This window comes from Erithacus rubecula (genome assembly GCF_903797595.1).
Source record: "Erithacus rubecula genome assembly, chromosome: 16".
In the NCBI taxonomy this organism is placed as follows: domain Eukaryota; kingdom Metazoa; phylum Chordata; class Aves; order Passeriformes; family Muscicapidae; genus Erithacus; species Erithacus rubecula.
This window is the reverse complement of record NC_136668.1, coordinates 2,273,294-2,301,037: the sequence shown is the minus strand read 5'-3', so window position 1 is coordinate 2,301,037 and position 27,744 is coordinate 2,273,294. Positions and strand designations below refer to the sequence as shown.

At 40.4% G+C, this 27,744-nt stretch overlaps 1 protein-coding gene across 8 annotated transcripts in view; it reads left to right on the top strand.

Annotated features, from left to right (window-relative positions):
- The window catches only part of LOC306808777 (protocadherin alpha-C2-like), a 105,109-nt gene that overhangs the window by 65,436 nt on the left and 11,929 nt on the right, over window positions 1–27,744 (top strand). For all 8 annotated transcript variants that reach the window (XM_079319750.1, XM_079319749.1, XM_079319747.1 and 5 more), the window contains 2 exons: window positions 646–704; window positions 2,755–2,843. In XM_079319750.1, the coding sequence (XP_079175876.1) occupies window positions 646–704; window positions 2,755–2,843 (148 nt within the window). The remainder of the gene's footprint in view (window positions 1–645; window positions 705–2,754; window positions 2,844–27,744) is intronic.

The following is a 27,744-nucleotide window of genomic DNA, read 5'->3' as shown; positions in this document are numbered from 1 at the left end:
CACATCAGCATATGCTGAGGCTTGTTGGTTAAAAGGTGCTGCTGGCTCTTTTCCCCTTCTACCTTTTATGCCCTCTCATGAATATGGAGAATCGAATAGGTTTTGGTATTATGGCCATGTCTGTCCTTAATAAAAGACTTGCTGCAGTCTGCACATCTGATACCATCCATTGCAGCCCTCTGCAGCACACTGAACTCCAGCAGAAACCTCACTGCCCCAAGTTCCCCTCACTGGCAGCTACATTTATACACCCTCAGGCAGATAATATTCACTACAGGAGTTTGAATTTCCTCAACTTATCAGGTAAATAACCATATTTTCTGGATTTCTTGATGGGGATTTTTTTATCCTATGCCCAAAATGTTGATGAATGTATGAAATAACCTTCCACCAGTTTGCAGCATTAAATATTGTTCCACAGAGGTCGTCTCTAACCAGAGGCCTTGGCATGCAGACAAGTTTATTACAGAGACACTCCCTGTGTGCCCATTTGAAAGGTTTTTTAAAATTTGTAGGAAGATTTGGCAATTTACAAAAACTGAGTATATCCATATAGGCTTTTCTGACAAAATGAGCCAGATGCAGATGGTTTTTATCACGTTGTACTGACACTAACAGCATTGTCCTGGGCTTTTGTTTCTGCAGCCAAAACACCCCAATCCGGACTGGCGCTACTCTGCATCCCTGAGGGCAGGAATGCAAAGGTATGTGTTCCCCAGAAAAGGGGAATTCTGTCCTTCTCTCTGTGGAAAGGACAGACTATCTTCTGATGATATCTGTGCTGAGATGGAAAGCACCTGAGTTCTGCTGCTGTCACTTCCAATCTCCACGTGCTACAGATTCAGTTTGACTTGCATCTTATGCTGTTATTGCAGTGCTGTAAAGCTGTGCTGTTCTTGTTCTTTACCTTCTGCTTTTGTATCCATTGACTGTCAAGGCATAATTGTTCCAATTATTGAATCATTTAATTGTCATTATATACTTTTTGTTTATTTTCAAGCTTCCTGTAATCATCAGTGCTGATGTTTCAATAGGCAGTCTGCATTTCCATCTTCTTTTTCTCATTACCATAAAAGTAGCTGCTCCTGCAGCAGGTTTATTAACCACATGGTGCAATCAAGAAGATTAATACAGTTGAAAGGACTTTTTGAAGATATGAGATGGATTTTCAAAGAAGGAAAAGTGAGGCTTTTGTCCAAATCTCTTTAGACATCTTTGAAAATCCACTGCCTAATACCACAAGCAGTCTCTGCTATAATTTTCTACTCAGTGCACTTGGAAAAAGGGAATTATACTAAAATTGCTTCTGTAGAGCCTAAATCAAACAATATTATTACTCTCCCTGAGCAGACTAGAAAACTGGTTCTATGTTCAGGTGTAATGTGATGTGATAAATTCCTGTACAGGTGTAGATGCAGTTACAAAGCTGCAGTCATTCCTAGGGCATCACAAAGTGCAGGATTCTATGGGTTTTTCAAAATTGTTGGTGCAGTGGTGCTGTACCTTTATCCATTATCCACAGGGCTGAAGAGTCAGTATGAGACTGAAATCCTAAATTCAGTGTCACACTGTGCTTCTTGTGGGTGACACAGAGTGATTCCCAACTGACTTTGAGATGCTGTATGAAAAGGAATCTAAACCTCAAGGACCAAAAGCAAAGGAAGACAGAGCAAGCTTGACTTTGTGGCCTACTGGGCAAGCTGTGTTCTTTATTTTATATTCCTGCTATGACTTTCAATTTCTTTTGCAATCCATAACTGCAAAATCAATGAACAGTCTGGGGAGCAGAATTCTGAAGAAGGAATTCTGCCTACCTTATTACCTGCTGGTCCTGAGTCAGGCATGCTCTTGTGGATCCACATTCCTTTCTATACAAAGTTCAAGATTTTATCTGAAGTTACTTGAACAATTAATGAAAAGTAAGAATTTATTTTAATCCCACAAGACTAATGGGGCCTTCATGGGAAATTGTACATGTTACTCTGCTCCCTCACATCAGCAGCCTCTGTCCTTACCTGAAATCTCTGCCCATGCTGATTTTTCATAAAACTTACAGAAATTTGGTGCCCTTGGTGTCTGCCACATGTGGATGAAACTGGCCCTTAAGCTCAGCTGGAAGTATGAAAGGGAGTGTGAAGCCAATGAGCAGATACAGGGACACAGCCACAGAATCCTGTTTCTCTTAAGGAGCAGCGTCTAAATATCAGGCTGAGTTTTGTATTAAAAATAGCAGACTTTATCTTTTCCTTCCATGCAAATTGGTGCTTTTGATGCCCAGTGCTCATGATGTAACATTGTAAAATTTGCTGTATTAGTTTTTGCATTTGAGAAAATGTATTTCTCTTCCTGAATTCCTCCAAGAAAAGTGCAGTAACCCAGGAAGGTGGGATTTGTAACGACAGAACCTCAGAACTAACTCCACCAACTTTTAAATCGTTTGCCTAATGTTGCTACATCCTGATAGCAAAGATGTGTCACTTACTTGTTAGTGACTCCCAGTCAATGAGAGAGAAGTGTCCTGCAGGTGTGTTTGTTTTATAAATTATTCCATGACTGTGTTTTAGTAAATAATCAAAGGTATTTTTGCAAGTCCAAACAGCTGCTTCTCATGCTGCTAACATTGTGCAATACTCTGGGAGTAGCTGCACAGTGATAAATAGTTCTGAGCTTTGAAGAGTGGCAGGAAAGGGAGATGCTGTGCAGTGCAGGGCAGGAGGGAATTGTATAACCCAACTGTGATATTTGCTTACCCAGTGCTGTGCATCTGGAGGAGGCAGGAGTCCTGCGTGGAGGAGCAGCAGGGCCTGATCAGCAGTGGCCAACAGTGTCCAGTGCTACAGCAGGTAAGGATGTGAAAATCCAGGGTATTTGTGAAGAAATTATGTTAACTGCAGTAGATGTCCTGATGCTTCTATTTAAATTTTTTTAACCTCTGTTTTATACCTCTGATTGAAGACCCTGAGATGAGCTCAGTTTGTCAGAGCATGGTGCCAATGACCCCAAGATTGAGACTTCAGTCCCTGTGTGAGAAATGAGCCCCAAGGTTGTGGGTTCAGTCCCTGTGTGAGATATGAGCCCCAAGGTTGAGAGTTCAGTCCCTGTGTGAGAAATGAACCCCAAGGCTGTGGATTCAGTCCCTGTGTGAGAAATGAACCCCAAGGCTGTGGATTCAGTCCCTGTGTGAGAAATGAGCCCCAAGGCTGTGGATTCAGTCCCTGTGTGAGAAATGAGCCCCAAGGCTGTGGATTCAGTCCCTGTGTGAGATATGAGCCCCAAGGCTGTGGATTCAGTCCCTGTGTGAGGTATGAGCCCCAAGGCTGTGGATTCAGTCCCTGTGTGAGATATGAGCCCCAAGGTTGAGGGTTCAGTCCCTGTGTGAGATATGAGCCCCAAGGTTGAGGGTTCAGTCCCTGTGTGAGATATGAGCCCCAAGGCTGTGGATTCAGTCCCTGTGTGAGATATGAGCCCCAAGGCTGTGGATTCAGTCCCTGTGTGAGATATGAGCCCCAAGGTTGAGGGTTCAGTCCCTGTGTGAGGTATGAGCCATTCACTTCTGAGTTGGACTTGTTCCTTGTGGGTCCCTTCCAACTCAGAACGTTCTGAGATCTGGATATAAAGTTCTTGCCAATTAATCTGTGGAATCTAAATAGAGTGGAACAATGAAGCATAAACCACATCTTTTTTACTCAGTCTCAGATGAGCACTGCAGATAAGAGTCCCTGATCCCAGCTTTCACCCTGCTTTTGGAGGTTATTGTTTTGTGTAATGGAATAATGAAATAATGAAATAATGGAATAATGGTTCAGTTCTGAGGTGTGTATTCAGGTGTGTGTATTCCAGAGCTGGTTTGCCCTCCATTTCAAAAGAACAGTAAAACTGGGGTAGGAGCTTATCAGTTTTCCTTTTGTTATTTTTACAAAGCCAGTAACACTCTTTGAATGTCTCTTCTCATTTTACTTTTCTGTGGTGAAATCAGACCTAATTTTTTGCTAACTGCTTTCATTCACTAATATATGACAATAGAAACTAAAATGTTGTTTATTTGTCAAAGTGATCACAAAAAGCATGGTTTAGAATGTAGCTTCATTGACTGTCACTGACTGATGACTTCACAGCAGTCAATAAGAATGGACAGAAGGTTCTCATGAGTTTAGAAAAAAAAATCACCTGGATGTTTTGCAGTGAAGACAAAAAAATTATTCTCACTTTTGATTTTGGAGCAGGAATACTATAGAGACATAGAGGAGCAGTCAGTCACTGTTTTCAGCCATGTCCAAAGTAAAGGGTAAACTCAGTGGATGCCCTGTGTAGGGTGGTGAGCTCTGTATGGCAGCTCTGTGAGCACTGTCAGTCAGGAATTCAAGTGAGGAGCTGTGCTCATATCACAGAGACAGCTCAAATGCTGGGAAGTGGGGTTCTCCAGCAGCAAAAAATGATAATTATTTCATTTAATCTTTCTTGGTGCAAACCTTTCTTTCTATTTAAATGGGAACTTCACCTGGATAAAGGGCTGAGGAACAAACTGAGGATTTGCAGTCACAGCTACAGCATCCACAAATTAATGGTGCCCAGCAAAACCTGCACTGTTTGAAGAAGGGCTGTTTGCAGAAGGAGAATTGGAAATTAATTTGATATATAATGAGGCCCTAGGCTATGGCCAGCTGGGGTTTGTGAGCCCTTCCTCCTGCTGCAGGCTTTGCAGGAAGACACAGCCTTTGCAGAACGTGAAGGGTGTGGGACTGTTGAGCTTGCATTTGAAAATGTCACCACAAGAACACTGTAACCTTTGCGAGGGCTCCCCTCAGGCTTTTGGCTGTGCTGATCACCCTTGACTGAGCACTCACTGCATTGCCTTATCCCCACTCCAGTATGGATACAAACATTGCCCCACATGTTTTCTTGCTGCTCCTGCCAGTTTCCAAGCACCTGAATGGAAGTGCAAAAGTAGGATGGTTCTGTCACTGAGCAGGTCTGGTGGCATTTGGATCCCAGAGCCCTGTTCCACTATCTGAGTCCTGCTTGCTGTTCTATTTTGGGTCTTATAATTTTAGTCTTGCTTTGGGAACCTGAGCATCTTTTTGTTTGTGCTGCTGTAACCCTTGGCTCTTATTGCTGCTTTCACCCATGACTTGTGAGGCACTTGTGCAATGTCTGCATCCCAGCACAAAGAAGATTATTTTGTTTTGTCTTTGTCCACTCCCAAGGGATTAGTGACCCTGATATTACATTAATTAGACCTTTTTTCTTTCTTTTTTTTTTTTTTTAGTGGGTTTCAGATAATATTCTTCTCCTCTCCTTGTAACTAAAAGCTTTAGATTTCCCTGATCTTTTATAGCAAACAGGTGTTTCAGGGAGAAATCTCAGGATTAATGGTTGTGTTAGCTTTTGTAGCCTCAGTGCACCACATATTTAGCAAATTACTGCCACTGCTTTAGAATCCTGCCTGTAGTTTCCCAGAGATATCTCTTTCACTGCTTCTTTCCTTTTTTTTTAGTTTAGGTTCAAGACCTGTAATAACAAGAGTGTTAAATGAGTAAATCCTTAATTCCTGAAATACAGCTGTACTCAAACATCATCACATTTTTCAGCAAATATCTGTTGCCCAAGCAAGATCTGGTCCTTATTTGACTGACCTGTCGACTTTATTGAATATTTCATCCATGCAAAGAGCAGTGAATCTGGATGTAGCATTTTAAAATTGTGTTTGCATCTTCTTAGGCACCAGTCAAATCAATTGTAAATTTGCAGTGAGGAAACTTCTGTGTGAGGTGGGACAAGGAGGTTCAACTCCCTTTGGCTTGGAGTTTTGCTCTCTGGGGCATTTTGTTAGTCCCCCACATGCTATATAGTGAGATCAGGGAGTGAAAACAGATTTCTGATTTCTGCTCTATGTCCTTTGGTAGTTTTGGCAATTCTGTCAGACCTCAGATGACCACTAATCTGAGTAAACTCTGTTTTTGTGATAATTAACTCAGAATAAATGGATCTTGATTGGAGCAAAAATGGTGAGAGCTCGTAACAGAAACTAAGATGAACAGAAATTTTGCTCTAGACATAAAACACTGCTGATTTCTGAATAAACCAGACTTATGAATAATTCAGAGCTTAGAGTTAGTAGGCATTAGACCAATCTTCATATATTTCTCTGTGCTGCTGGTTTCAATCTACAAAACAGAACTGGTATAATGCAAATGCTTCACAAAAGCAGTCTAAAGATGCTTTCATAGCACATGTAAGACTCAGGAGAACAATGAGGATTTGTAGTGAAAAACAGTCATGAGAAATTTCAAATCTTGTATTCAACGTAGACTTTATATGTGTGCAGTAAACAAGGCACTGGGCCACACACCATAGGTAGAGAGGGGAAATAAAAGACTTTAATTCAGGCAGCTCTGTAAAAGATGAAAGGATCTCATGATAAAATCTGCATCTGAAAGTTCTAAGTGTGTAGGTGAAGCTGTGGGGGAAATACTGGCATCTCTGAAGTCAAATAGCTCATGGACTTTCAGGAAATCAGGATTTCAGTGTCTACCCTTATAAATGTGCACAAGGGACTGAATTAAGATTGCCTAAACAAATGCCATCCTAAAATGCACTAATTTTGTGCTTCTGATTTTGCTTTGGTAACATTCTTCTAAATATATGTGCTATTTCTTTTCCTTTTCTCAGGGAATTAGGTGGGGAGGAGAGGTGGTAACACTGCTCCAGCAGGTCAATGTCCTTTCTGTGCTGGGGTCACAGAGTTGGATGCAGTGCAATTATTTTAACAGAGCCTGTCTGCACTGCCTGGGCTCTCCCAGGGACAGGACAGCAGACAGATCATCATGGACGGGTTGGGAGCACTGTAGGAAGAAATTTTTCTCTGTGAGGGTGCCCAGAGCAGCTGTGGCTGCCCCTGCATCCCAGGAAGTGTCCAAGGCCAGGTTGGATGGGCTTGGAACACCCTGGGCTAGTGGAAGGTGTCCAATGCAGGAGGGTGGAACAAGATAATAAATAAGGTCCCTTTATACAAAGCTCTTTGCACCTCATCACCCCAAATCTGAATCTCTGAAATTTGTGTGTCTCACAACTTTCCTGGTTTTATTCTGCTTTTCCTGCTGTTCCTTACTTCCTGCCTGTGACCTTCTCACATGTGCCATGCTAGGTAGGGGTGTTCCTTGTCCACATACTCCTGGGCTGCCCTGGATTTACACTGGGATCTACAGTTCCCCTGGAATAAATCTGTGTTGCTCTCAGAGGAAGGTTGCTGCTGCAACCTGGAATGCAGACAAGGTCCATTGATAGGGCATGATATGCAGAATAAGTGATGAATTCAGAAAACTAAATGGGAAGCAACTGTAAATATGTCAAATAAGCAAAATTTCCTGAAAAGTAAAGTCAGTATTCCTAGTGAGTTTTGTACTGCTGGTTTGGGGTGGGGTGTTGTAAACAGAATGTAGAAAAACTGAAGAAAGGACAGGGGTTCTTGTTTGAATTGTAAGAAAAATGTCCAAGAATGCCTTGATAGGGAAAGAAATCATTATAATTATCCACTGTTAGTTGTGACATTCCCAATTCTCTTTTTCACAGACTAATTTGGATGTCAGGCAGGTAAATCCAACCTGAATAAGAGTATTTTATCTGAAAGTGATACTTTGAGAAGGGCCCAGATGATATCCAGGATGATACTGCAAGGAGGAGAGACCTGAGCAGAGAAACTTGAGGGCATCAGAGGGGACACCAATAAAAATCTTGTATGGAAAGATGAGCATAGAGAATCTGGTAGAGAGAAACAATTGGAAGAGATGCTAGAAGGTCTACAGGAGGCAGGTAGCCCTGGGAATGGCACAGGTCCATTTTTAAGTGACTACTGAGCTTAGGTCACTGGGAAGAAGATTGGCACCCTGGGATTGGGTAATAGGTTGTGGTGAGTGGGACAGAAAGCTGCACTGCAGTTGCTCTTTTCATGGAATAACCATTTGACATTGTCTGCATTTTGGTGTCCATGGAATATCAGCACAGAAGGAATGAAAAGGGGGGGGATTGATTCTCACTGTTGGAACAGACACTGGTGCTGAAATCAGGCAGGCATTACGGGAGAAGCTACAGAGTCCCACAGTATTGTCACAAAGCTCTTAGCCACTCAATTAGTCTTCTAAAAATCCTAAAATTTCTAAAAGTTTAAAGAGAAAGAGCCTAAGAAAATAGCTCAGAGAGTGATGAGACCTAAATTGCAACATATTTCATATGATATAGCTTCACACTGTGGCTGTAAGTGGAGGAGAATTTCTTCCTGAAATGTCAGTGAATTTCTGTTCTCCTTCTTCAAATGACCTTCCTCATCTACAGAAAAAGGGTGTGATTAAGACTCATCAAGCAGTCACTGCAAAAAATGTGCAGGAGCTGAAAGTGCTGTTTCTTTGAGACTGTGAAAGGTTAATTTACAAATAAACCTGCTCTGGCTTAGCTTCAGCAGTTCATTGATTAAAGCTATAAAAGATAATGACTAATTAGCAACCCAGAATACAAAACTGGGTTCTTGGTTTGTTTCAGAATGCTGCAGCTGTTTAAAATGGAAGGAGCTAGAAAATGTTGCTGTGCATATCTAAAGCCTCTATTTTTTTAATTAATAACCTGTTTTCTATGGAATTTCATAATTCCAATCTTCGAAACCAGAAATGTATAGAAAGCCAAGTATCAGCCCTAAAATTTGTATCTTTAGTTGTCTAAGAAACACTGTGATAATATGTGTAATATTTAAAATACCAGAATAGGGGAAATACAGAACAGCCTAGTTATTTATGTTTCTCAAGAAAATTAGTCTTCAAATCAGTGGTTTAAGCAATTCCCAAAATGAAAGTCCTAAGCAGTTCCTAAGAATGTGTAGGAAGGTATCACAGATTTTTGGTTCACAGCCTCTTGAATCATGGAAAAAATCATGCCCTTAAAGCACACTGAAGTAATTATTTGAAGCTGCAGTATCTCTCAGCTCAGTGGAGTCTGGGGAAGGAAATCATGCCAGCTTACTTGTGTGGATGCATTGCAATGACCTAAACTGAAATAGAAATAATCTGCAAGGGCTACATAAGATTAAATCCATTTCTTCTATTTTATGTTTAGATTTTGGTTATTGAGTTCTCAAGTCAATTCCAGCCAGTTGCTGAGACCTTCAACATGGTGTACAGCCCTCAGTTTTGCCCCTTCTCCCAGAACATTTTATTCCCAAGACATCCCTGCACCCTTCCTGCTTTTTGGCTTTCCACTTTTATTTACCCCATTTTCACTCCTTTCTTGTTACCAATCTGGTTTGCCAAGTATGTACCTCTCTCTATTTTTTCTTGTTTTTTCCTTTCATCTAATGACTCTGGTCTCTTCCTGCTCACCTGTTCACTGTCTCCCTTCGGTATTTTTATTTCAGGGATTTTGAAATGTAGGTCACCAGCTTGGCCCCACATCACCTTTTCAATATTTCATACTGAACTAAGAGTTTTCAGGGATAAATGCTTCTCATTTTGACAGCCTGATGGAAGCAAGAGAGGACTGAGAATTTCAAATGCTACATGGACTGAAAAGAAAAAAAGACAAAACATTTGGAAATCAAAATGACTTTTTCAAAAGAACATGTCAAAAGTACATATTTTTATGACAGATACAGCTTGACATACTGATCATTATTTTTTAAAAGCTGATGACTGTTATGACCAGGAGCTCATCTCCCTCACCCCATCCGAACTGTGGTTGAACCAGCACTTTGGGCTTTCAATATTTGGAGCCAGGACTGGGTAAATTTATAGGTTAGTTTAGATTTCTGTTCAGCTGAGGGAGCAAAGAGAGGAGGGGATGATAGATTATATTATACAGGAACTGCAGTCATGACTTGGCTAAAGTTAAATTTACTTTCTGTTAATTTATTTTCCTCTTAGGTGCAAAACCCTCTTGACTGACCTGAAATAGTGTTTGTGATCTTTATCAAGGGGTCCATTATTTTTCAGCAGGGTGTACCAAGTAAATGAGATTACATGGATGAGAGATTTAATACATTAGTCCTTCAAGGCTCAGTGTAAAGAAAAAAGGATGGGACTCATCAGAATTTGGAAAAGGCTAATGTTGGAAACTTCTAAATTGTGTGGTCTCTTTGACTTTATATATTTGAATAGGACTTTGTGTTGATTTTGACTGTCAAAGAGAATGGTCTTAGAAGACTTTATATCTTCATGTACTATGGCAAATTGTTGATTTCACCTGCTACAAATATTTGTGAGAAGAATTTCCCTTTCTCATCAGGCCCAGGATGCATTTGTGCATCTCATCATTCAGTGCAGTCTGTGTATGTGCATCCTTCCATTTGGATTAGGAAACATTCATCCCTGACTGGAGCCAGTTGTTACATTTTCCCAACTGGAGATCAAGTCTAATTCCTCATCTCCACATGGGGTGATTGTTTCAATGCAGGTTTCTTAGAGGTAGGACTGATAGCTCCAGCTGAGATGTAAATAATCCAGGGGACCTGCAAAATTCCTGAAACCAGGAATGAAGTAAAAGTAAAGGGGGCAAAAGGCTAGAGATTTTCTGTGACTGAATAACATGAAAAAAGTCTTCTGAAATTGTGGACAAAAGCTGCTGCAGCTCCAGACTTCATCATTTTAAGAAGTGATAAAGAGATTTTATGTAAGCAGTTTATCTGGCTATAATTTCTATATTTAGGCACTGGGAGAAAGTTTAATAGCAATAACTCCTTGTCTGCTTAATTCATCCTTTCCTGTAATAATCTTTTTGCTTCCTCAAAATGGAGGTTAAATTTGCACTTAAAAAATTAAAATATTTCTCATAACTGAGCCAAAAAATAAAAGAGGGGGGGAGGCAAATATAACATTTGCCAGATGATGTGATTAGTTCTTAGACATCTGGTAGGAAATTATTTTATAAATGCAATAAAGGCAGATTTTGAAATCTAAGCAACTTTTTCACTGTCCATTGCTTTAGGCATGTGGTTCTTCATAACAATACCAGTGAGTTTGCCTTGTCTGCCTACTGGTAATATTTTGTAATAACACAGAAGACATGGATTTTGATTCCTGTCTTTATTATTTTCTCAGTTTCAGTAAATAAATAGAAAAATCTCTCCCTTGCCTCTGTACTACCTTGGGTTGTGGTCTTGTCAGAACTTATAAACTAAACAAGTGTTTATCTGGTCAGTACTTCAGGGAATTGATGGTAATCAAATTGTTTCCACTTGAGGTTACAGCTGCTTTATTTTTCCCTGTTGTGCCTCGCTTTTGTGTGCATGGTTTGGGGGTTGTTTTTTTCTCTCTTTCTCTACTGCTGTGGGCATAATTTTATTCTGTTTAGGTTTTTTTTAAAGAAAATATACTCAAATAAATGTTAAAACAAACTATGATATTTATGATCCCAGATGAAATTTAACCCTGTTATCTCTTGCAACATACAATTCACTATCTGATAGAAAATAGATGGCTAAAATAAGGATGTTTCTAAGTCATCCTAAGAAATTGTGAATGTATTTATATTGTGAGTGGTAGAAGAAGAAAAGAGGCTGAGGGAGTCCAGACCACTCTGTGATATTGAATCTTCTCTTAATGGATGTCTGGCTGTGTGCAGCACTTGGCTGTACACAAGGGTCACAAATGTATTTTTCATGTGTTTATTTTTGCTGCAGTGAGGCAGTGCCTCGCAGGTCAGATGGTGCTGCACAAAGCCATGCAAACAGCAAAAGACAAGCCTTGCCTTGAGGAACTTGCCACTGACATGAGCAGGGCAGACAATGTCTGGGAATGCAAGGGAAAGGGCATGTTCATTATCCTGGTTTAAAAAGAGGAAAAGCAGGAAAATTAAAATTATTCTTATCACAGGGTGCTCTATGGGGATGTTGATCAGCATCCACCTGGCCCAAAATGCTCCCTGCAGTAGTGAATGAAGAATAACAGCACAGTGAGACTGATCCATCCCTGCTCCTTTCCTGCCTGCTCACAGCCCATTGGGTCAGGGCTTCCTGAGCACTGTGCAGTTCTTGCTTCAGCCCTCCTGTGTCACTGCACTGCTCACACACCCTGAAAAAGTCTGGGAGCTCTGACCTTTAGCAGCTCCCAAGCCCTGCTTTTAAAGCAGGGAGAGCCTGCTCCCTGCTCCTCTGGGCCATTGGAGAGAGAGATTCTACAGAAGCACAGAGTGACAGGACAAGAATTGGCTTCACAATGTTTAGATTAAAGATTAGGAAGAAATTCTTTCCTTTGAGGATGGTGAGGCACTGGACAGGATGCCCAGGGAAATCGTAAATCCCCATCCTTGGAGTGTTCAAGGCCAGGTTGGATGGAGCTTGGAGCAACCTGGGATAGTGGAAGGTGTCCCTGCTGATGACAGAGGGTTAGAACGAGATGGTCTTTAAGGCCCTGGAGTGGTTCCGATTTGTTAATTTTTATTTCTTTATTTCTTGTTGTGAGATAGGATTAAGAGTAGGGCAGGCTTAAAATTTAAAAGGTGTAAAAAATTTTTTTATTAATAACATAGAGGAATAATAAATTTAGGATAAAAATTTTAGATTACTTTTTAAAAAATTATAATATACAGAGGTATTTTAGTTATTAATTTAAGAATATTTTTTTAGGGAGAGGAGTCTTTTTTGTTAGGTTATAGGGACTTTTTTACAAGAGGAAAAAAAACAGGGTTTTTTGTGGTTTTATTCTTTACGAATACTAGTTGCCTGGGAATTTGTAATTGTGAAACTAATTAATGCAAAACCAGCACAAGCCCTTTTCCAACCCAAGCCATTCCACTATTCTCTGTTGATGTTTCTCTCTGCTGAACCTCTCTGATCTCTTGGCTGCACCCTGGTTTTGTTGAGACTCCAGAACAGAGCAGAGAAAGCAATATGTGCATGTTTTTCCAGCACATTTCAGGTTATTTATGTAACATTGACCCAGAGATGCTGATTTTACTTCAAGAGCTAAACCCTGAAATCATTCAGTCGTTACTTGTGTGCTCGGAGGGTGTAATGAGAGATGTGAAACAGCAAGAGCAGCACACAAAGGCTTCCCCTTCATTATGGGGATTTAATTCTCAGAAAATCTAGACTCTGGCTGTGGAGGAAATGAATCTGAGTGCAGCTTCTCTGCTCTTGTCTTATATAATTACAGTCAGCCATCCCTAAAAGCATCCCCTCTTAGCATGCACACGCAACTAGTAAAATAAATGGGTTGATTAGGAAGGAAAAAAAACATGCCAGAAAGCCTTTGTGGTCTTGTGGAAATTGTTCCTATGTGTTTATGCTGAGAAAAAGAGTGTGCTGCTTCTGTTTGCACAGGTGGGTAAAACAGATTCAGAGAACACAAAGGAGACTTGGAGCAGCCTGGATGTCCCCACTCAGCACTGCTGGGGTCAGACACCAAGAGGTGGCCAGAACAAACCAGTGAAGAGCAGCAGGTCATCCCACAGCCAAGCTGTGCAGACTGGAGCCAGAACAGAACTGACTGAGAGGGGTTTGAATATGATGGCATTATTTTTTTATATTTTTATTGAGTTGGTTACTAGGAGAAGGACAAGTGGCTCAAAAGAATGAGGGAGGGGAGTGACAGGACAAGGGGGATTGGCTTCATACTTATAGAGAGTAGGTTTAGGTTGGAAGAAATTCTTCCCTGAGAGGGTGGTGAGGTACTGGCACAGAAGCTGTGCCCACCCCTGGATCCCTAAGTGTCCAAGGCCAGGCTGGACAGGGCTTGGAGCAGCCTGGGACAGTGGAAGGTGTCCCTGCCATGGAATTTAGTGAGCTTTAAGGTCCCTTCCACCCCAAGCCCTTCTACCATTTGCTGTTTGTATCCCAGTTCTGTCTCCTGCCTGCCTTGCATGACTTCTGTTCGGGCTGTTCTGAGAAGGAGTTTTTGGAAAAGCAGGATTTGTTTCCTGACAAGCAAATCCTGTGCTGGTGGATGGATTCACAGCCTCTCCTGTGGTGTGGGTGCTATCCTGTGGCACAGAGTGAGGTGGGATTTGAGGGGCTGCAAAGGCAGCTCAAACTCCATTTATAGGTCAGACCTCAGGTGTATAATACTGAAGCACAGGGAATCAGGCTGCTGTCCTAGCTGGGAGTGGCACTAATTAGATCCCTAATTGTGCAGCTAATCTCCTTAGGCTCACTTAGACAATTAAGGGCAAGAGAGGTCCTCTGCCCTTCCCTCTCTGCATTTATCCCTGTGCTTACTTGAGCTGGCCAAGGGATTTTGCCTTAGGTTATTCTTTCTTATCCTGTAACCACACCTCCTTGGTTTAGCGCCTGGCCCTTTATCCAACTTATTCCAGCGAAATTATTCAAACCTTGAAAAAAGAAACAGTTGTTTCCAAGATGCAAACTCTGATTTTCAAGTCATTTCTGCAGTTTTTTCATATGCAGATTTTTAATGCATTGAGAGGCACTTGAAAATCCAGAACACAGATTATGAACAACCAGGAAAGCCACGAGCCTTCTTTAGTTCCTTTGATTAAATTTTCTGATATTTTTGTTCCACATAATCACTTGGATATGGTAGCTGAGTTTAAAGGAAGAAGGTTTTAAGACAGAATAAAACTTTTTGACCAAAGGCAGTGAGTGAAAAACGTCAAAATAAATATTGAACATATTGTCCTAATACTGAAAAATGCAGAACAAACTATTCTTCCCCCAACTTTCCTTCAAACCTTGCATGTAGACCTTGCAACTTTGCTTTTAAGATGCAAAATCCAAACTGAATTTTTTTTACCAAGGAACACTACACATTAAACACATCTGGGGATTTGTGATGGCAAAGTGCATTTTCTTCCCTCCTGCTCTCTGCTTTTCACCACTTGGTGCTGCATTTGTGATCCAGAATGTTCCCAGGAGCAAGAGATTGTCATTTTGGTAGTAAATAACCTTGCACACCCATAGTGGTGGTGAAGTGTCATAATTAAAACTCCAGCAGCTGAATTGTCCACACTGTACCATTTCAGACTGCTCCTATTGTCATCTCAGACAGACTTCATGGTATCAGTGTCCTTTCCAAAGCTCTGGAGTCAAAAGTCTTCAGTCTGTGAAAAACGAGGTTCACTTTCCTGGTAAAATTGTAAAAGTTTAATAAAAGACAAACAATAAAGCAGAAGGTTGTACAGCTGAGTTCTTGGCCTTCAGCCAAGAGCACACACTAATTCAGAAAACACTTCTTTGAATGCATCAACCTGTTGCATATTCATAGACCTTCATCCATTATTCAAAATTATTCCCCCTTCAACCTAAATAAACTTTTTTTTTTTTTTTTCCTCCTTGTGGCTCCATCCTGTCAGTATTCCCTGATAACAGAAGATCAATAAATTCTTTCCCTGGAGTTGTGGTGTCCATCACCAATAATCCAAGAATGTGAAAAATTTCCTGATTATCTTTTTTACCATTCTCTGAGTTAGTCACATGAACAAAAGCTTTTTACATCACCAAGAAATAGTCCAAGAAAAAGATATATTTATCACACTACTATAAGTTTTGTTAATAGCAGAACTAAAAGAAACTATATTAATTCAGCAAAGTTTTCCAACATTATACATATAGCATTCATTTTAATATTTGCACAAAGACAATAATATAATACGTATTTATAAGAAGTCACATGTAGAGGATAAATTCTCTCAAAGACCCTGTGACTGCAGCATGCACAGATTATCAGGAAGAGGAGTGGGCCAGCACCACCCTGCTGATTCACTTTCCAGGTGATTTGTTCTCTCTAGTTACCATGTATAATGTCATCTCTTCTCAGGGAAAATTATCTGTTCTCAGTAGATTATTATCTTGCTGCAAATTTATGCTAACTAGGTAGCAGAGTCTCCCACATGTATAGCTGCAAACCAAAGAATTAAAATAAATTAATAACATTAGTGTCAGATTATCTGCTTCATTTATTCCCAGACTTCAGCTAGGAGAAATAAAGCATTGTGAGAAGCATCACCTTTTGCTTTTAATTGAACTGATTTTCTGTGGGGCAAGAAAGGTGACAAAGTTTCTCAAGGACCACACATGCCCTGGGTTCTGCCTTTTCCCCTCTGGAGAGTGCAGGTGCAGTTAGACAGGAAAACTCTTTTCAGCAGTGAAGTCTGGAGACAGAGCAAAGCACATTTCTGTTGCACACTGTAAATCAGTGCATCCATCCTGGTGCAGAGCCTTTCAGACTGCAGCTGAAACTATCCAGAAGAGCTGAAAATGGAAAAGAGAACTGCTTTACTTCTGGGCTGACAGGCCAAGTAATTTGGTGATCTTAATCCAGTTCCCCACTGGCAATTTGCCACATCTCAGAAAACATTATCACAACTGAAACTAATGGGCAGCCCCAGCAGGGAGGCCAGTGGGTCCTGCAGACTAAATTCATGCAGGTCAACTTCTGATCTTCTCTGAGGCATCTTGGCTAGACAGTGTGATGGAGAGCTTGGAGCATTTCTGCCAGCTTTGGAGCTCTTCTCAGTGGAAAATATATTCCCAGCCATAAATACTGATGCTCCCAGTGTTTATTTCTTTATGCATGTTTATGAATCTTGAAATTATGTGCCAAATAGAATTTTAAAAGCTTAGTGCTCATCAAGGTGTAGAATTAACCTCATTTTTCTTGCCTGGTTTTTCTCCTTTTCCCATTCACAGATGGCAGGATTTTGTAACTTTGCAGAAACTGCATCTGGGTCCTTCATAGCTATGATGTGAGGTCAGCTCTGGCTTTGATCTTCTTTGATGATAGCTTCATTTTAATCTGCAGATTCTCCTTTCCATTTGTTCATTTCCCCTGACCACTTTGATTAAATACTAGTTGAAGAGCTCTTAATCATTTTTTCATGTGAAATTAAAAAATCATCAGAGGATGGAATATAGGTAAAACATAGGTGTTACTAATCTACCAATGAGCCTAAAATTGCACTTTACTTGTGCATCAAAGGAGAGAAGGAGGCAGTTAAGGATTCTGAAATCTCTCTGTGAAAAGAGCTGAAGCAACCCTGTAACTGGTGCTCTGTATAAAATCACTGAATTGGCCTTCAGAGTTGCTAGGAAACCAAAATACAAATCCCTAGTCTGTAAAGCACAGATATCATGAGCATGACAGATTTTTGCTGCTGTTCCTCTTCATTTTTTTCCTTCCTTGGTGGAGGATGGAGAGAAGCTGCACAAACCAGTTTGAAGAAAACATTAGGAAGCTGATTTCAGTCCTGATGTGTATAGTCCTACCTGCAAGTAATTTGAATTTTTAGGAAGAGCTCTGTTTCAATTTTAGGAAGAGCTTGCATGCATTTCAGGGAGATTGTGTGTACTAAATGAATGGCTTTATGTAGTTCCTTATCACCTTTTACCTGCCTTGGTCTCTTCCTGGAAGTGTTCCAGGCCAGGTTGGATGGGGCTTGGAACAACCTGCTGTAGTGGAGATGTCCCTGCCCATGGCACAGGTTTGGAATGAGATTAAATTTAAAGTCCCAGTCCAGGCTATTGTATGAAACATTGGAATTTTTTATTTTGCTTTTTCTTTTAGTTCTTGCCATATATTCCAGTTCTTTATCAGATTTCCTCTGGCTGTAGAATTCACTAGTTCAGGGAGCCCTAATTGTGGAGAGGCTTGTGTAGGCTGGGTTTTAACTCAATTAGCTGCTGCTGGGAACTCAGACTGGCACAAAAAGGGGTTAGGGATACCACAGACCAAATGCCTGGAACTGCATGTTCAGAACAAAGGACAGTGCTTGTAGAGAAACACACTTGTGAAAACAAGGCAGAAAGAGGAAAGAAAAACTGATCTTGTTTAGAGTTGATCAGAACAGATAATGAAAAGCAAAGGAAGATAAGGACTTTCATTATATGAATAAGTAAAACACAAATAATGAAAGAGATACTCTGTCCAAGAATAATAAAGCATCTGATAAGGGGTTTGAGAAGTATAGTAACCCCCTGAAAATATTATTTCTTCTAAAATTTGTTTGGTCTGAAGTGTATTTATGAACTAGAATGTTGAATAGAAATCTACTTGAAGAATATAGAACTGTGGCACTTGATACATCAAATTTAGAAATTACAGAGGAAATGCAGATGAGTTACAGATATGCTATAACAAGTTAGACAAATAAGAAACTAAACTCAGGGAAAAAAATGGGTTTTTGGTTGACTTTTAGTCTCCATTGGTGTCAATGATAGATAGCATCCCAGTTGGTCAGAAAAATTTGTGAGCTCCAAATTCTGATGAAGAGAAGTGATGTGTTACATTTAATTTGTCCTTTCCTTGAACAGGTGATTAAAGAGATCAGCTGAGCTATGTTCACCAAGTTCCTTTTTCACTGGTATTGGAGTAGTTTTATCATCTGTTTTGCAGATGCTAAATGCTGTTCTGCAGTTGGAAGGGAAAATACCCAGACCCATGACTATAACCTTTGCCCTTTGCTGGGAAAGACGAGCAGTGATACTGGGTATGGAAAAATATTTACTCCAGATCTGGATACAGCAGCCATCCAGTCTTAAACAAACCAGAACCCACCTGGTAATGTGGAAATGCAGGATGCAGATGGCACCCATGATTTTGCAGACCCAGCCAGCCTCAGCAGATATCCTCCCCACAAATTGCTGCCAGGCATTCAGCTGCCATCTGGGCAGCCTGATCAATGACCAGCTCCATCTCAGATGGATTGTGCTGCCAGCTGCAATGCAAGCAGCAATGCTGATGTATCAAATGAAGCAATGCTAGGTTGGAGAATGTGACCCAATGCTGTATTAATGTTTAATGGCTGGTGGGCAATTGCAGGCTGTGGGGAAGAAACCCACTAACCATGAGACTCTGGTATTTGGAATTGATCCCAGTGGGTACAGTCACTCTTGCATGTGGCTGCAGTGTTGCCTGAGCATATCCACAAGACAGAAGGGAGAACTCATTTGTGTTCTTCCTTCCCTTCCCACAACCTCTAAGAATTTTTCTAAGAGCAAGCTGAAGTCAAAACAGAGTCCACTGTTCATGAAACCACTGAAATGTAATGGCCATCAGATGCAGTAATACCAGTGCAGAAAGAACAGAGTGTTTGAAGGAAGTGTGATCTCTATTAAAATCAGAAAGCAAATCCACAACTAAATAATTATTTTAAAATGTCTGGGTAAGCTGAGAATCATCATTGGCAATCCAATGATAAAAATGTCAGCTATTTCCACCATCTGAGGACAAAGTGACCTGGCCAAAGCAGTATTTCCTGCTGGAAATACTGGTGCCAGGACTCTGTTCTGACACACAGAACTGTCTGTCTGTCTGCCTCAGCTTTCAGGAGGCATTTCTGGAGTAAGTGCTTAACAACATTAGGGCTTGAAAAAAATTTATTGATCTATACAGACAGTAGAGGAACTAGACATCTAAATAGCACCCAATGTCACTGAATTATCATTTATTTGGAAAGATAGCAAGCCCAGAGGAAAATCCTCATATCATGCCCTAGAAGTGGGTATAGGGGTATGTAGCCAACTGGGGTCCTGGAAATGAGGAAAAATCTCCCATGATTTTATCCAGTTTATCCAGTTCTTTCCATGGAAACTGAGGCTGCTCAAGCAAGGGAGTACCTAGAAAGTCAAAGAATTTTTTTTCCAAACATTTCACCAGTCTTTGATACTACTGTTTGGGATTTAGGTAATATGCTGATGGATTCTGGCTAAAGTGGGCAAGATTGCATTGGGTTCTACTGTTGAGGCACAGCTTGGGAATTGGAGAAAACAGTAATTAAATATTTGCTCTACCATTTTGATTTCATGGCAATAACCTTTCCTTTGAGCTGTGCAGAGCATTATACTTGAGAAGATCCTTCAAAAGTAATTATTACCATCCCCAGGTACAGAGCTCAGTAGTTAAAAATAATCTAATTTTTTTAAAATTAAACTTCTTATTTATTTTTCTACATCTTTAGACTTGTGATTATTTTTTTCTTCCTTCCCCCCTTGCCCAGCTTTTTCTAAAGCCACAGAGATTATAGATTTGATTTTGTTTAATTCTGTGATTATGTAATGGTGGAGCAGCTTTTGAGCCTTCAAAAACTCCAGCAGCCATCATGTAGCATGCACAAAATGAGAGAACTGAGCTTCAGAGTAAATATTGGGGAAAAGTGGAGCTGTGTTAATTCTGTGGCATTAATTTTTGTGAACATGTTGTGACTTTTAAGAGCACAACTACTCACATCCTGTGTTAGATTAATGACTAAGGTCAGCTCAGACAGTGTTTTCCTCTTGGAATTGGCAAATAATTGTTCTTGTGGAGCAGAGCTTGCTTTCTGCTCTGCCATATGCTGAGTTTTTGGCTTTCTGCTCTGCAGAAAGTTGTACTTTCAGGGGAGCTGAAGAAGCAGGAGATGATTTTGGTTTGAATGGCCTTTGTTTGGTCTGCAAGGTGGCAGCTGTTGCAGGGGCTTTTTTCCATACAGAAGATGGGGTCAGAGACTTTGGAATTCTCATGGCAAATATGACAAACATACAACATGAATTGAGATAAGTGGAATATTTGGGGGTTGATGTCAATTCAGGATTTGTGAAAGGGAATAAATGCTTGCACCTGGCAGTGAGGTCTCCTGTCTGCTGTACAGAAGGGGTGCTGGGCAGAAATTCTACCTCCTTTGCACATCTGCTTCATCTGAAAGAATCCAGGCTAGCAGCCAGTGGTTAATTCTTATTTAGGTGTTAATAAATCTTTCTTTCTCTGCTGAGGTTGGCACCACTTGACAGAGACTCATCACTTCTCCACACATGTGCTGGGAGAAATAAGGTGCAGCAGATTCTGGAATCTGGAAGTGAAAGATCCCAAATCATGCTAATAACTACAGGTTGTGAAATACAGACATTGCCACACATCTGGATTTTCAGAATAATTCTAGTACACCTTTATGCTGAGACAACAATCTGAATGTACAAATAGAGTTTCCAGATGAGAATGTCACTGCCTAATCAGGAGAAGCATATTCAGGTCAAGTGCCAGATAGAGTTATGCAGGGTAACAGTGTTGGTCCACACAGCCTTTAGGGAAGCTGCATAATCCTGAAATACTGAAAAGGAATCCAGAATCTGGATTGAAGGAAGCCATCAGAAGGTATTTTTCTGTCTTGCAGACCCTGATTATTGATTATCCAGTTCTGTGATTCTCAAACATGAACTCTTCATTGACTGGAATGAGATTGATGAAGGCAGTTGCTTTCTCTGCAGCATGTTCTGTTTGTCACAGATGCCTGGCTAAGGGAAAGCACCTGTTATTAAATGCATGATGGTGTAGAGAACAGGATGGGTAAACAGACCATGAAATTGCATTGAGTCAGTCCTGTGCTGCCAGTCCCAGATATTCAAAATTTAAGATCCAAGTGACTTCCTTTTGTTTGCCTTCTAGTGTGCTAACAGCCAAAATTTGCTTTTTAAAGGTTTGGAGCTTCTTTATTCCCATGTGAAACCTGAGATTCTCACAAAACTGCTGATACATTTGAAATAAAGTCACCTTCAAGGTTCAATGGGTATGACATGATTCCACATTGCAAAAGCTGGAGACACTAAAATCTCACATGGAATTTTCTACCCCACATGGGGAGAAAAAATTACATAAGAAAATCCAGGCTGTAATTTATGCTCTTTCATTATTTAATTGTGTTTAAAATACAACAACCACGAGGGAACAAGCTTGATTGCTTTCTCTGTGTGTTACACTATGGTTAGTGCCACCTGCTCAGCATTTTTCCATCTTAATATGGCTTTTCTTACTGAGCCCAAAGCAGAATTATCTGGAGGAGCAGCAGAAAACCTGCAGAGCTTTGTGACAGAGTGAGGATTAGGTGGCAGGAAATGGGTGATTCACTCTGGCTTCTGAGGACAAGCATGAAATCAAAGCTGCAGGCAGGAGTGGGAAGGATATTTGGGAGGAGTATGAACAGATTCCAAAGTTATTTATAGAGGGGGAAGAGTGGGTTTTGCCCTAAGAAAGCTCTGCAGGTTTGGGTGCAGTTACAGACATATTTGTACAAACAGGAGTCTTTGGGAGGAAGCAGATACAGAAGATTCCTACAATGTCCATGGATTAATGAGTTTATCTGAGCTTCCTCAGAAGCCACTCCACTTAGCACCATTGGTTTATTTTGGTGAAAGTCTGAGGCCCTGAAGAGAGCAGCTGAGCAATTAACACAGTATTTTCAGTAGTTGCAAACTCTTGTTTTGTTGTCATATTGTTGGCTTTCCCTCTCACTTCTGTTTTTAAGTTGTGTTTGTATGTGCCAAGGGAGAGCTCTGGCCCCTGCAAAAAAGAAGACAATAATGCCATCATAATTATTTTCTGTTAATTGATTCTCTCCAATACTAAAAGGCTCATATCAGTAGAAGCATAGAATCACAGAATGGTTTTGGTTAGAAGGGACTTTAAAGATCATCTTGTTTCATCCCCTGCCATGGGCAGAGACATCTTCCACTGTCCCAGGGTGCTCTAAGCCCCATCCAGCCTGGCCATGGACATTTCCAGGGATCCAGGGACAGCCACAGCTTCTCTGGGCACCTGAGCCAGAGCCTCCCCACCCTGACAGGGAAGAATTTCTCTTGTAACTTAAATTTCCCCTGTTTCAGTTTGAATCCATTCCCCCTTGTCCTATCACTACAGTTCCTGGTGAAGAGTCTCTCTCTTGAGCCTAAATATTTGTCCTCTCTCCAGGTATTGTCCCTGCCTGCAGACTGACACTTTAAGCTTTAAGCAATTGGCAGATCTGCTCAAGCACAGAGATAAAAATCTGTTTGCCTGTTCACTGAGTTGTTTCACTAGAAATGCAAATTGGATGATTGCTGAGGCAAAAATGGTCCATAGCTGCTTGTGGAAGATCTGCAAGCATGATTATCTTGTTTTTGCAAGAAGAGGTATTAAATATTCGTGCTAGTTTCAGGAAATATGCACACATGTTTTTGAATATCAAATTGTGAGCCTCCCTGGTGAGTAGAATGAATTAGATCAACCAGAGCATTTCAAAGCATCCTTTTGCTGTCTCTCCTCAGCACAGAGAATATCTGCTTTGGCTGCACTTCCTCCAGCCTCAAAGCTGCTCCATGCAGAAATTCCAGCCACTGAGCAGCTGTGTGTATGCTTGAATGAAGTGTGTGCTGCTCCATGTGTCAGCAGAAGAGATAAAAATAGAGCTTTTTCCTCCTTGTTGTCATGGTCTGTGCTTCCACTGGCTACCCCAAGCTATTTCTTCTTCAAGTCTGGCATCCAGGGAATACATTTAAGTGATGTTTGGTGCTGCAGTTGTGGATCATAGAGGGCATATGAAACAGTTGAAGGGTTGCAGCCATTTACACCTAGTGCTTAATGGGGCAGGGCACATCAGGATTAATGAATGGCAGCTCTTGCTGCTGGCCAGCCAACTGGAATTTGGATGCAGAAGTTGCTTTTTTTCTTTTTCCCTTCCCTTTCCTGTAAGGGAACATAGTGAAATAGTTGAAAAAAATCCCCTTTCATGGAACTGTCAGGTTGCACAGTGTGAGGATGAAGCATTTTTGACTTTGTGCTCCCCTCCTGACACATGCTGGTCTCACACTTTGCAGTGAAGAGATGCCAACTCATACACCAAAGCTGAGACATGACTCCACAGTCCAGGAAAGACAAGGACTGGAGAGGGTCCAGTGGAAGCCACAAAGATGATGAAGGGTCTGGAGTATCCCTTTTATGAGGAGAGACTGCATAAGACTGAGAAGGGATCTCATCAGTGCATTTAAATATCTGCAGGGGGTGTCAGAGGATGGTGCCAGACCCTTTTCAGTGCTGCTCAGTGACAGGACAAGGAGCAATGGCCATAAAGTAAAACACAACAAGTTCCAGCTCAACATGAGGAAGAAGTTGAAGTGGATCTTCTTCCAGAGGTCCCTTTTAATCCTAGAAATTCTGTGACAGTATAATAGGTTTAGTTGTACTTAATTAGTGGCTTGTCTTTATTTTTTTCTGCCTTCAGTCAGAGTTAAGATTAAAAACATCAAGGAGCTGAATTTCTCATTTGGACTTGGCTGTTTATTAAATCTTATCTAAATACAAAGAGTTCTGCAACACTTTTAGCTACCAGCTAAAAGCAAGCAAAGTGGAGCTGAATTTAGTTAGAATTTAGCAACAAGGCTTTTTAAAACCAAACAGTCTCATGAAGAGCTAACACTTACATTATTTATACTTTTGACCTAATAACCAAACACCTGTGACCCACAGTGTAACACTAACTATTTAATCAAAAATTACTACCTGAAATTCATGAAGAAGAAGGAAGAGGAAGGAACAAGAAAAGGAAGATGGAGTGACATCCAAAAACTTCCATCTTGTCCCATACATATTATTATATTCTAAAAACCCCAAATTCCAAACCCTTCAACATATGAAATTATGCACTTCTAACTACACACCCGTGATTTTACCTCCATCACTCAAATTTGGAAGCCTTTTCCAAGGTCTCAAGTCAAAAGCAGTGTTCTCCAGGGGGTCAGTGCCAGAAAGCACAGAAAACTCAAAAATCCCAGGCTTCAGGGCTCCAACATGACAGCACCCACTCAGCTGAGTTGAAAATATAAGAAGCTCTTTCCTCCATGATGTGACCTGGTAGTGCTGGGACTGAAAAAGATGCTGGGAAACTAGACTCTGAAATATTAGTGCAAAATTTAGAAGTCAGTCAGACCTCAAGAACTGCAGAAGCTCAAAACAAATGACCCAGTTTTATATTAATGTGGACACATATAATACACACAATTACAACAGGAAAATGAAAGTGTAAAGTTTAATTCAGTGTTAAAATAATTTTATAATATTCTACATGTGGATTCCACCAGATGGCAAATTAAAATTCCTTTTGAAGTGGAGGATTCAATAACATCACCTTTTAGCCTTTATGAGCACTAAGATCTTTTAAATGTTTCTCTTCTTTGACAGCTTGTCCTAGTTACCTGAGCATATGACACATTTCCTGGAAGGAAAATAACTATGCTATCAATCCACATACAGTCTGTCCTTGATTTTTTCCCCTGCCTATTTATTTAAAGGGATCACATGTAAAAGAAATTTTCTCCAATAGAACTAGGGTAGGATTTTTCTGAAGTCAGCCTCCATTAAGCAATAATGTGGACACAAAGTTAATTTCCCCTTCTTTGCTCTCAGATACCCATTTTACATCCATTACAATCTATGTGTAATAACTAATTTTCCAGATTTGATCTTCCTGTTCGTTTCGAGCCAGTTCTTCCATTTTTAATATTTCCTACAGAAAAGTGAAATGGCAGAAATATTCAATAAATAAGTTTTTGGTGTTTTACTACAATTATTTGAGCCTTTCTTGAAAGAGTGGTCATTAACAAATGAGCAGTTCCTGAGTATAATGTAAAGCATTTTATGTGGAAGGACAAGTCTGAGCCATTTTTCTAATTGTTCCATTGAGGGAACAATTCTTGGCGTAAAGCATGCCTGGGGCTATAAAAGTAAAATCAAAATATTGAAATACAAAGCATATAATTTACTAACTCTTACACTGAGATTATGAGTGGTCTATTCTGAAATGGTTATATTATCAAGTGAGATAGCTCTACCCACTTTTTGTGTGTTAGACTTCAAGGAGCCTCCCAGAATTAATATGCACCATCTGATGAGTATTTAAAAAGTGTAGTCTGAGAAAAGTCACAAGGACAGCTGCCACTGTTAAAGTGCCTTTTGCAAAGTGCTGCCATCCATTTTGAGCAGCTGCCAAATTGGATTTTAGCTTTACTTAGGTAAACATACCTTAATATTCCCTAGCTGTGTGTTATCCCCCCTCGAGTTATCTTTTTGTTAAGTTTATTTTGTTTCAGTATTATGTGGCTTTTACAGCACCTCACCTGCAGTTTGTGATTGCAGTTTGTGTGGCCAAGTAGAATAAAGCACTGAGCAAGTTAGGAGGTTCATATACACATTTAAATGGTATTTAAACAACCATCCAGAGCTGGGGTTTGATATTTGATAGATCTGCATGCAGAATTATACCTATAAAAATCTTTAGAGAGAATTAAAGGCCTGGATGACTCTCAATGATCATAACACATGAATTTACCTACAACCTGAGAAAAAATCCTCCAAATGTGGGCCTTGCAAGCACTCAAAAGAGCAAAACTATTTCTGCAGTAGGAGAAGGGATGTGGGGAGTCTTTGCAAGGTCACCTCAATTTTCTTCTTGAAGAATGTTTAAAGAATTCTGAAAAAGAGAAAAATTATGTAGCATGCTTATCCAGGGGGCTTATCATATTGTATTAGCACTTACTCATCACATTTAATTAAGATTCCTTTTTAACTGATGTGGACTATTATTAGCTCCATTCATCCCATATCAGTAAAAAGGAATAATAATGGGATGTGATCCTAACAGGAGATGATAGGAAGCTGCTAATGTGACATATATATATATATCATGGAAGGGAAAAAGTGCTGGCACTGCCAGAGTCTGTTTGAGGCCTTTGATGTCTTCAGTTTTACAGCCCCATTTTGTGGAAGGTATTACAGTGACAGATGTCTTTTAGGGCAGGTTGCTGGCTAAGACCCACATTGGAAAGAATCAAAATAGACATTGGTTAGTGTTTAGTTAATTGGCTTTCAGAGGAGGAGAACTTTGCAGAGGTTTAGTGATAAACTAGTCAAAGTAGGTCAGCCAAAGGATTTTACATGTCTAAATTAATTTTATGTACCAGTATGGTATTGTTGATTTTTAATATTATTAAATTAGTTAGGGATAACAAAATCAAACTAAATTAAAAATTAATTATACCCTTTCTTCTCCTTCATAAATAGAGAAAAGGCCAGTTTCAGGTTTCATCTATAAAATACTGGTAAAATTATCCCTTTGTTTGAGATCAGAGCCAGAGGGAGCCAGGAACAGGTGTCAGCTCTGAGGTTCAGAGCTATCTCCAGCCTCTGAGAGACAAGGAACTGCATTTCCCACTGTCTGAAGCTTTGTGAGTTTGGGATTTTTTTTTTTTAAGAATATCCAAGCAGAAATCTTTACCCTGTAATTATCTGGCCTGGAGATTGCAATGGTTTGGGCTACTGGGGTGAAAGCCCAGGAGGAATGGTTAAAGTCTGTAAGCTAAATACAGATAACAAAGAAAGAAAGAAAAAATTATCTTTAAGACCATTTCTCCTGTGTCCCTGCTCCATTACTCTCCTCTCCTCTCTAAATGGTGAGGCTCACACATTCATTCATGTTTAAAATAGATGCCTCTAAGAGCACTGACAAAAATGTGTCGCCCTTTTTCTTTCACTACCTCTTCAAGCACCCAATTAGTTGGTTAAAATTAGATTCTGCCTTGAAAGGCTAAAATTGATGCTTCAAGTTTCCATAGTTACTGACTTTCTATTAATTGTGCTCAGTTAAACAGAGGGGATTCTCTCTTGCTACCCCACTGGGTTTTGTGCTGGACTCTTTGCTATTTGTGCAATAGTCATGTGGACTGTGCTCAGGTCAGGGTACTTGTGGAAGGTTTTCAGAGCTGTAGAGACTGATAATGGATAAAGTTTTGTTGAGGGAAGCAGGAGGGAGGGACTGAATTCAATTCTCTTAGCATTGTTCACTCTCCAAGATGGACACAAATTAAACATAGAAAACAGGAAAACATAGAATGACAAAATTATGGAATGGCCTGGGTTGGAAACAACCTTAAAGATCTTGTTTCCACCCCTGTGCCATGGACAGAGACATTTTCCACTGTCCCAGGATGTTCAGAGCTCCATCCAGCCTGGCCTTGGGCACTGCCAGGATCCAGGGGCA